At 38.2% G+C, this 11,674-nt stretch overlaps 1 protein-coding gene across 1 annotated transcript; it reads right to left on the bottom strand.

The window, feature by feature from the left end:
• Positions 1 to 2,688: 2,688 nt before the first annotated feature.
• id3 (inhibitor of DNA binding 3) lies at positions 2,689 to 4,682 on the bottom strand. Its single transcript, XM_048191912.1, has 3 exons — positions 4,228 to 4,682; positions 4,056 to 4,134; positions 2,689 to 3,370 (listed from the first exon to the last, which is right to left on the bottom strand). The coding sequence occupies exons 1-2, from the start codon at positions 4,516 to 4,518 to the stop codon at positions 4,081 to 4,083; spliced, it is 345 nt and encodes a 114-aa protein (XP_048047869.1). The 5' UTR covers positions 4,519 to 4,682; the 3' UTR covers positions 2,689 to 3,370; positions 4,056 to 4,080.
• Positions 4,683 to 11,674: the final 6,992 nt, after the last annotated feature.

Genomic DNA, 11,674 nt, shown 5'->3' with positions numbered 1-11,674 from the left:
CTCGCCATCTCCGAAAAGCCAAGCCAGTGTTGATTCTTCTCTTTTTTGCCAGCTGACTCTCCTCTGTTTGACTTTTTTTTTAAACGGGTGATTCCCTGGCATGGATGGTCAAGATTTTGTGGCTCCATGCCATCCTTTTATGCTCATTGTGAAGACTAACCTATGCCACCATACATGCATCAAAGTAGCCAGAGAAACTTTGCTCTGTTTGCGGATATGACGAGAGGATGAGTGACGTATGTGTGCAATTTCCCATGAAAAACATCCCACTAGGTCTAAAATAAAAATGTGTTTTGAAAGGATTGATTATGTATTGATTCATTTTTTAATTTTTTTTGTTTTGAACAAAAAAGTTACATGTCAGAAATGGTCCTATACTCACATCTTTGCTTTTAATGAGAATCTTTGGTTACACTTTATTTTACAGTGTCATTGTTACACACGTTACATGTAGTTACTGTAGCAATAACTAGAAATTATGCATATTTACATGCAATTAACACTAAACCAAACACTCACCCTAAACCTATAGTAAGTTCATGCGGTTAATTATTTTTACTCAATACTTAAATGTATAATTACACAGTAATACTGACACCTTGAAATAAAGTGTAACCAAATCTTTTAGCAGAGTATTTATTGTGGTATAATATCTGGTGCATTATTTATTGTTACCTTTGTCACTGATTTTAAAGGTAACAGCAAGAATTGTTTAGACTGAGAATTATTTGACATAAATTAATGATATGGGTCAAATATTTGTGTGATACATAAGAAAATGCTTTAATGATGTCTAAAAAAAAGAAAGAAAAAGACCTCACATAACCAAATCCAAAGGGCAAATTTTGTCATTTTTATGCAGATGCTGTATTACCAAACCAACTTAAAAGGGAGTGCACATTATTTAGTTTCAAAAGTTTCTTCTAGGGATACAAGTCATGTAAAAAGGTTAGGCATAAGATGCCAAAGTGGATTATTTACAAAACGAATGTTTCAAACTAGTAAACAGTAAGATAAGTCTTTATTGTGACTTATTCTCGGTCATAGTAAAGCACGTGACACAGCATATAGGCCTGCTATAGCAACCAATGTACACAAAAATGTTGTGAGAAGGTTCGCGTCGTTTGCTCTAGTGCGCCCTCTTCTGGAGTGACATGGACATGCATGGCATTTTTATTTTATTTATTTTTTATTATTATTATTTCTTCCTTTTTTTGAATGGGTCTTTTGGTTAAATGCCTGAAATAAGGTATGTGGTTAACACAGGCTCATGATATTTTAAGATATCAGTCAAGATATCAGTAATACCACCTTTAATTTGTTTAAATATATATTCTTGTCTTAAAAAAGGGGGATTGCTAACGATTGTCGGGGTATTAAACATCACACAGAATAGGTAAACTCATCTAGGCCTACTCACTAGACCGATTCACAGTCTCATTGTGATTAGAACTATTCTAAACTATTCTTACTCAAACGTTTAGGAAAATGAAAGTTGGCGGAAGCTGAACGGTAGTCATGCGATGGTGGTTAGTTTATTGCTTACACGTTTAATGAAACAATTCATAAAAGTTGTGGTCATTTGTGAAGATTATCATGATGATGCACAAAACGTGTGAGAATCATAAATCAAAACCTTCTGCAGTAATCCAAAATCCAATGGAAAACAGGGTGATGCTAACCTCCGTCATCACTTCTGAAAGGAGAGACTGGATTAGGGTCATATTATACTTATTTGAACAACGGAAAACTGTCTAAAATATAAAATTATCATATTTACATTTATTATATTTATGTTGAGTACAAGTGAGCAATACATTCACAGATGGGTAAATTATAATGACGGTAACAGAGAAAATTTAATATGGAAGTTTAAGCCTCGGTAATTGGGGCATGTGATGCTTTAAAATGGAGTAACACGTGAAATGTAGGTTTCTGTAGAATAATTTATTGTATGGAATCAAAAGTGCAACAACTATCCAATATCTCCTCAATATAATAATTAAATTTCATTCACACGCTGCCTACTATTATTTACGTACAAGCCGCCACATGATGGCGCCAGTTTATTGTTTGCGATGCAAACGAATATATATGTATGCGATTGTTATTTTGAACACTGGGTGTCGCTATACGACCTATTATGGTCCCACAGAACACCTCACATTACTCAACACCCAAATCTTAAACCTTAAGTGTGGAGACGGTCAGCCCCTTAAGACCATAATCCCTCTTTTGGAGTCCATATGAGTCGAATGGAATTAATGCTGGTGCTTATCACAGTTTGACTACACGCCACTCTTTCTGAACTCTACTTCTGTGGGCAAAGGTCTTTTTGAGAGAAAGAGAGACAGACACTCAGAGGACAGTTGTGCTATATTTAAATACAAGTGACTCACATTTAAACATTGTTGTGTAGGCCTGTAACAGATCATATGCTAAACACAAAAAAGTCCACGATGACTCTATCTGGAAAGATTTTTGGCAGATGCACTGTACTTTTACTTTTTTAACCACTATTATTCACTTTATCCTGCTTTTACCTGTATGTAGTGTTTTATAAACACTTTCTCTTTAGAGGAAATCACTTTAACTCATTTTTTTAAAGAGAAAACACATATCTATATGATAGGTTATACCTGAAGCTTGCAAAAAGAGTTAAGAAAAGATACAAAACAACATATTTGCTCACTTTCATTTATGATTTATTTTTTTTGTGTAAAAAGAGTAAGTACAAAGCAAAAACAAAACTCTTAAAGGAGTTTATGAAACTCGTTGATCTGACAGTCTGTAGAAATAGACAATCCCCACAAACATATACAATCCACTCTATATTATAGAGTTCAAATTCTAATCCACGTCTGTATTCCCACTGCCCAAGGCCCCTATAAAACAAAAACTCCCGTCAAGCATAATATGTACATCATCTCAGTGATCGAGAAGCTCACTGAGACCGAACTGCGGCCATGCTGAAATGTGGAAATGTTTTCAAGAAATGTTTTCAAGGATGGGGGGGGGGGCTATCCAAGAATGGCCATAGAATGGCTGGGAAGGAAGGGTGTGTGAAGAGAGATATTATTTAGTCCAAATAGTCAGGAATGTAGCCAGTACAAAATATACAATGCTTGATTGTTGGCACAAAAAACAGGAATGATTAAGGAAAAAAAAATTGGAGGGCTTTTCTTTTTTTGTGATCTTAAAAACTCCTCGGCTTTGGTTTGTTCAAGTGTCCAGTGACCAAAGAATAGACAGCTTGAGAGGGGCGCAGATTGCTTTCCCACACTCTGAATAGAGCCTCACTCCTTCACCCGGCTCACCCCTTCACTCTCTTTTCTTCCATAAGTGGAGGAGAAAAGTTTCTATCCCGCACCTGCAGCATAGATGAGAGGGAGAAAAGTTAACTCAGAGCTCACACACACACACACACACACACACACACACACTGATCCACAGGCAGACTGCAGACAGTCTGGCGCCAAATGAAAAACTTTCGTTTGCTAGAGCTGATAGGGGAATCCAAGCTTGTTTGCTGATTGGCACGATGACCAAATTAAATTAGGACACTGGACAGACTTTGTGTGAGCTGTCTGACATAATATTGTCCTTTATAACATTTACCAAAAACATGAGATTTAATGACTAATCAATTAACGACTTACTTCCACTTTACAATAAAGGTTCCATTTAAAACCAAAACTGATTTTCCAGTCGAATACCATAGGAGATGCAGTTAAGGTTCCACAAAGAACTTTTTATTCTTGATTTTTTTAGGAAAACCATGAATGAACTGGAGCTTTAAAGAACTCAGAACTACGACACCGGTCTGAAAAAACTATAATAAAAACATTAAGGCCTTGTTCAATCTCCAAAGAATCATTTTGTTCTTCAAAAAGTTTCATTCTAGGTTCTTCAGGGCAAGAACGCTTCTTGTTTGAATTTTCCTTTCCTTTCCTTTTTTTTTTTGGGGGGGGGGGGGGGGGGGGGATATAACAACCGAACAACATCTGACTAATTTATAAAGTAAAATTATTTAAAATAAAGAAACTGAAGCGTACCATTGACTGTTGTCATTCCTTTGTCCTAATGGCACATAGCTCCATCCTCTTTGGAGAAATTACGGGTCATCTCTGAGTTCTACAGGGAGAAAAGACAGTTTATATTTATTCAAATGCACTTTATACAGATTAATATAAGGCAGTAAGAGACAATAAATAACATTGCGCGCACCTTCATTGACATGAACATGTCAGGCGTGTTTTGTGAGTCCGTCTCGTTTTCCAGTGCTATCTGCAAGTCGAAGATGTAATCTATTACATGCTGAAGAATCTCCACTTGGCTCACGGACTTGTTCTGAGGGATGCTGGGCACCAGTTCTTTGAGTTTAGAGTAACAGTCATTCATGTCGGACAGCTCCTCAGAGGGACTCTTGCAGCGGCTAATCGCGAGACTCTGCTCTGAGATACAGCACACAGCTTCATAACAGCTTCTGACTGAGCGAACGGGGCTGATCGCCTTCATTCTGGATCTGGCGTCTGACTTGCTAGTAGAATCCAACCGTAGAGATGCCTGAAGAAGTCCTTCGTCTGGACAGTGAGATGAACTAGCTCTCCAGTTTGATAGATATCCAATATCTGACTCCTTTCGCGTCTCGCGGTCATTGAACGATGGCAGCACGAGCAGGCAGGCGGACGCTTTTTAAGAGCTGCTTCGTGTAGCACCGCCCCCTTCAGAAATAAATAAACGCTCATGTGCCGCGCAGCCAATAGTAGGAGGTGTATGAGCGCGGAGACTCCGCCCTACGCAAATTGCTAACTCGTGATTGGAAGCGTTGACATGTCAGTCAGATAAAATGGTGGAATGAGGAAGAGCTGTCAGAATAACTAGAGATTTTCACTGATGGATTTGAGTGAAGATTACGCGTCAGTAAACCGAAACGGAGCTGGGTCAGCTTGTATAGTAGATTAAATATAAACTTAGCTTAAAGTTCACATATATTTTCCCCCATAGCCTATTGAAATTGAAATGAGTTTCAGAATTCAATTTCGTTGTGAATTACGCCAATAACTTGCTTATTTATAGTGGGCACGACTTGAACTTTAACACAGAGGAAAAATGGGAGGAAAATAGTTTCATCTGCTTATGAACATCTTGTCTCAGCTCAGACATGATATGGATAAACTCCATAAATCTGCTACTCCCGTGACCTGCAGACAAACTGGCGTCGGGAATGAATTCCCATAGGAGACACATGCAATGATATTAAATATCGATACAAGACACCATTTTTGGCTCTCTAAAATTTAAATCTTTTTAATCTTAAAATAAAAACTTTGTAAAAATCAAAGTGGTGCCAAAGTCACAACAGAAACGAGTTTTCCAAGTAATGAATCGAGTTTGAAACGTTGATTCGTCTCTTGATTATCATGCCAATAGGGTAAATATAGATCTTGTTTATTAAAACATCTCCTTAATATTCTCACGATCATAGAATATTAATAACCAACTCAGGAAACTCTGAAACAAACTAGTGTGTGTGCGGTTTTTGTGCATTCTAAAAGTGTTACTCGTTATCTATAAATAGATCATAACTATAACTGTCTCCCATGACTCTTTTTTTATATGAAAAGGAAGCTTCGCAAGCTTCAATAAAACTATAGCCTGACTCTCGTTCCAGTTTTAACCCAGCGCATTTTTAGTTTACATCAAGATGTGTCCCCTCTTTTCTCACAGTGCTGTTTTTGTGAAGGAATGCGCTGGCGGGCCAGCTGTGTGTCCTGTGCCGCTCCAGCTGTGTTGATCTAACGCGAGAGTCCCAGACAGCCTGGCGCCGGGCTCCCGACGTCATCCATTCACGCGCACCAGCGCGCACCCCATCTGCAAAAGACTGGAGCCGCTCTAATTGGTCAGCCCGGTTGTCGATCAAGCTATAAAACCCACCCCAACCACTCGCACAAGACATGTAGACTTGCCCGCACAATTTATTTGCGCACACCTGGACTTAGATTCAGTGAAGAGTTTTTCCGTGTGTAAAGCTCTTCAGTCTGGCTAGATTAGTTAAACTAATACAAAAAGCAGCTTTGTTTTCTCTGACTGAAATGGTATAATAGTTTTTAAATAAAACATTGTTTTGCTTAAATGGTACATATTTTGTCATGTTCAAACTAGTTTTAAATGTGAGTTGATCTTAGTCAAGTGAAACACCATATTTCATTTTACAAGGCTTTGAGGAACATATCGAAGTGAGGTTCAGTTGCAGTCCGATATCGGGCCTATAAAGTTGACTGCAAAAACCTGTCTATTAGGCTAAATGTTTTGGTGACTGGCCTATTCACACCTTTTGTTTTATGTGCATGCAACCGGATGAATGCGCTTCTTTGCGGGTTGTGCTAATTACCTGGTGCACAGAAACTGTCCGTTCAGTTGATGTTGGCCTCTTCGCACGGCCACAACAAATTCAGCCCTTACCTTTCTTGCAGTCTGACAGCATGGACGGCCTCTGCAGGTACGCTGTCAGAAAAAAAGGTATACGCTGCTTGTCACTGGGGCAGTATCCTATGGTACAAAGGTACTAATATGTACTTTTACAGTACTAATATGTACCTTTAAGGTACAAATATGCACTTTTAAAGTACTAATATATACCTTTAAGGTACTAATATGCACCATTTAGGGGTAAGTAAGGTGCAAAGATGTACCTTTTCACTTTTGTACCTTAGGGTACTGCCCCAGTGACAGCGCTGTACCTTTTTTTCTGACAGTGTACCCAGTTGGATTCAACAAATAGCAATAAAGAATGAAAAAGAAAGAAAAAGATGTGGGTGTGAGAGCAAGAGGTGGAAGGATAACCCTCCCAAAAATTAAAATAAACATCTTTGAAAACAGATCATCATCATCTCTGCTGATACAGCGCAACTCCCTAAATGTTTGATTGCGAGAAGCCACTGTTTTGTCTTGAGCATTATGTTACACTAGTGCGATAAAATGTACAGTATGTCTCTGCCTATCACAATATGAAGGACAAGGACAGTGAGTGAACTGCCTTGGGTTGCCCATTTTACTGTCCTCCTTGTGCTTATTATAGCTGATTACAACTAATAACGTATAAATAATATTATTATAACTATAACTCATATTATAATATTATAACTACTGTTACTTATGTTTATCTATTTTATTAATTAGTTGATTTAAAGTTACTTTAGTTAGTAGGCCTAATTTCACAAACGTTCCAGACTGTCTTTCCGCAAACCTTGATACTTTAGCTTCTTTTGGAACTATTTTCATTGGCTCCTAATATGAACCAACTGGCCATTTTATGTCTAAAATAATGTAGTCTGCAATAAATATAAATTGTAGGCCTATTTCATTTGATTTCACACCACAATTTTATTTTATCTTATTTGTTGATAAAGCAGGCCTAATTTTTACTCCATTTGCAATATAAATATGCAGTTATGTCATGCTAATAAAGCACATTGAACTGGAATGAATATGCCCCTTATTATGCCCTAATCACGTGACGCACCACATACCTCGTGCACTGACCTGACGTGCCATTTGATCTCTTATAACAGCAGCATTTTGATTAATATAAAAACTACATTAAGTACTTGTACTGAATGATTCAACAGGACACACGAGGACGTATTTCATTCTCATTCTGTTTAGTTATGTGTGACTGCGGTGTCTGTGGATCAGGTCCGGTACAATCGGGTCTGTTTTTCAGCGCATGGGAGAATGTGGCGACTGGCGTCAGTGAGTCTGCCCTGCTCCGCGTCCCCGCCCTCTGCTCGCCCCCGCGCCTCTGTGCAGCTGGACGCACACAATCAAGCCATCAACAATCGCCGTGCATAATTAGCGCGGCCCTCCACCCCCTCCCGCCCTCATCACTCCTAAAGAAAATCTTTCAAGGCGTTTTTTCCCTCTTCGTCGACAAAGCCTCTCTATTTGTCCAATGGCAATAAGGAATCGCAGAAGGAAGACGAAAACCGCAAAAATATAGCCTATTCCACAGAGAAAGGAGTGTCCACGTCTTTTGAGTGATATCGAGAGTGTAAAACAGCAGAAGGGATGACATATAGAACAGTGTTAATTGAGTTTTAATAGAGCAATTTCTTTATCTTTCTCTGATTAATATGTATCTATGTATCTATGTATCTATGTATCTATCTATCTATCTATCTATCTATCTATCTATCTATCTAGCTAATTAGCTTGCTAGAGTTGTAGAAAAAAATGTTTTTTAATGTCATGCAGGACAGCCAGACTGATCAGTCTGTACCTAAATGTTTTGATAGAAATCTCTTGAAGAGAGAAAGAAGGGGATCGTGGACATTGGACAGTGTTTGAGCCATAAACCCAGTGAAAGAGTAGGCTATACCAGAGTGCTTAAATGACATAACTGGTAATGTTTGTAATTCCAAGGTTAAATAGGGCTACACAGTAGGTACTTATCCTGGGGTCAAACGCACGAGTATCACACAGCATATGCACCGACTACAAAAACAGATTGAGACAGGAGTTGGATGTAGATGACAGGAACAAGGGAAAAAGAGAAGGGTTGAAAGAAGGATAAAAGAGGGCAAGACATTATATGAGACAGAACTAGTCAGAGCCAAAAGCCCTCTTGTCCTTTGCAGACATTTTTACAGCGAGTATCTGCATGTAAATTAGATCCAATATGCACTCATTTCTGGGTCAATGATGCTTTGACATCACTGAGTTTCTGAGGTCTCTCAACCTCAAAGTATGTGTAGACGCACATATATGTACACATTCACACGTTCATTTGAGATCCATGAACAGATGATCTGAAAGAGTCATTGAGAAACAAACAGCTGATTTCTTGACACATGGTCTCCCTCCTTTTGCTGTTTCAATCCAGGTCACTGCCTCTTCTTCCTCAAGATGCTACATACACACACACAATAACTGACCTGATTTCTAGACCCATCGTGGATAGACAGTCAACTAATCAGACATAACTAACCACTCATCCTCTGAGATGAAAGCGGAGATCATATAGGGGGCTTTGATTTGTGAAAAAGATCAGTGATTAGGGTGCATATACAGTAATAACACGCATATATGCTTTTAGATTCTTTCACAGCAAAGTTGCTCAGTTTTAACCTTCAAACCACTGATGTAGTATGATTAAACTCTTTAGATAAGAGAGCAGAAGACAAATGATATGATTATTCAAGGTCATTGCGTTAATTAGTTAATAATTGTGAGACAATAGAGCAGCTAGCACAGAAACAACAGTAAAGCTCAAGAGGTCATCAGCACTTGACGTGGCTGTGTTCTAGCTAATGTCAGGGTGACCCGACGAGATTATGGGGGTTGTGGTAAAGCTAAGCTTACGTCGATTCAGCATTCCCTGTCTGATGGGGTGGTGGTGGTGGTGGGGTGCTTAAGATAGAGAGCTGATGACCTTTGACTCGCGAAGAGGCCATAAAGAGAGAAGCACAGAGTAATTAAGATAAGATTCACAGTGAGAAACGACTCCAGTAAACAAACTCTCCCGCAATGTCTCAGTGTGAAACGCTTCAAATAAACAAACAATCATTTGCATCATGAGTTTTTGATCGGCCAATTATGAGTGTTTTGGGATGTGAGAATGTGTAAATGCGATCATGTGTTCGGGTGTGTGGATTTAGTTTGTGTGATAAAGAGGCGTGTTTAATTGCAGGATTGTGTGTGTGTTGTTTATTCTGTAATGGGTGTTAAATAACCACAGAGATGCTCACCTGTGTCAACGGATTGAGTTAATTATCAGCTTTCAGACGTCTACCAAGGTCTGACCATCAACAACGATGGAGAGAGAGCGCGATAAGCATGCAAACACTGTAATCATGTAGAAATGCTGTTTTATAAGAGAAGTCAGAATTTTGTGACAGGATTCTGTTTATAGAACTTCTCATTCATTTCTATGGTGTCTGCAAACAATGATTGACTGTCTTACAACTCTGACAGCAATTCAGTGATGTCAAGGATGTCATGTGATTGGTTATCAATTGGACAGATGATCCAAATTGACTGTTACTCTCCAATGGTAGAGCCATGGAGGTTCTGGGATCACATTTTAGTTATAACAAAGCAAACCATGTCTTGAACATAGATTTTTTAGTTTTTAATAAAGCATAAAGAAACAAAACAGTGAAGGAAAATGTTGCTAACACAATATATATCAGATATGTCCATTAACAACTGTAGAAAAAAAATAACATTACAATGTCCAGAAATAGTACATTGAGAACTCAATGTTTAATGTGATAGTTTTATAAAGCAAAATATATTATTAGTTCTGAGATTCTTCAATTTAGTGAATAAATACGTAGATTTGCAATTAATACTTAAATTCCCTAGTGGTCTGGTGGTGGAATTTTTGTTAACAGTATCAAAGGTTCCGTGTTCTAATCCGCCCTCGTATAGTTTTTTTCCCCCTCATTAAAGGGTTAGTTCACCCAAAAATGAAAATTCTGTCATTTATTACTCACCCTCATGCCGTTTAACACCCGTAAGACCTTCGTTAATCTTCGAAACACAAATTAAGATATTTTTGTTGAAATCCGATGGCTCAGTGAGGCCTCCATAGCCAGCAATGACACTTCCTCTCTCAAGATCCATAAAGGTACTAAAAACATATTTAAATCAGTTCATGTGAGTACAGTGGTTAAATATTAATATTATAAAGCAACGAGAATATTTTTAGAATAATGACTTATTTAGTGATGGCTGATTTCAAAACACTGCTTCAGGAAGCATTGGAGAACAATGAATCAGTGTATCGAATCGCGTGTCAAACTGCCAACGGCTGAAATCAAGTGACTTTGGCGCTCCGAACAGCAGATTCGATACACTGATTCATTTATGATCCGATGCTTCCCGAAGCAGTGTTTTGAAATCGCCCATCACTAAATAAGTCGTTATTTTGTTTTTTTGGCACTCCAAAAATATTCTTGTCACTTTATAATATTAATATTGAACCACTGTACTCACATGAACTGATTTAAATATGTTTTTAGTACATTAATGGATCTTGACAGAGTAAGTGTCATTGCTGGCGATGGAGGCCTCACTGAGCCATCGGATTTCAACTAAAATATCTTAATTTGTGTTCCGAAGATTAACGAAGGTCTTACGGGTGTGGAACGGCATGAGGGTGAGTAATAAATGACAGAATTTTCATTTTTGGGTGAACTAACCCTTTAAAATCAAATATGTCCATCAATGGTTGTATATCAAGAGCAGGGACATGTTTGTGTGCATTTGTTTGTGATTTTAACGGAAAGAATACAACCTCCGCAACGGCGTTAAGCGATCAATTGATGCACTCGTGAAGATTATGCACAAGCAAAAAGAGAACATAAACCCTGCCTACTTTGATTTGATTGGCCATCTCAATCATTTTGACATTAAGAGCGCTCGTCAAACTGCTGAGGCAGAACAGACTAAAAATGTAAATTTTTAAATTTTTTTGTCATCCTAACAACATACATGCTGCGTAATGAGTGCAGCAGAGCAGTGCAAGACTTTCAAATAATATTGGGGGGATGATTTAGCCATTTCTAATTATTGGGGCGGACTTATCCCCCTCAATGTCTATGGTGGTTACGGACCTGTAACAAGGTATTTTAGGCAGCATAATTAAGAACATCTATGATCTATGAAG

This window comes from Megalobrama amblycephala, linkage group LG5 (assembly GCF_018812025.1).
Source record: "Megalobrama amblycephala isolate DHTTF-2021 linkage group LG5, ASM1881202v1, whole genome shotgun sequence".
Lineage (NCBI taxonomy): Eukaryota > Metazoa > Chordata > Actinopteri > Cypriniformes > Xenocyprididae > Megalobrama > Megalobrama amblycephala.
The sequence above is the reverse complement of the archived record's forward strand: the minus strand, read 5'-3'. Positions and strand labels throughout refer to the sequence as shown.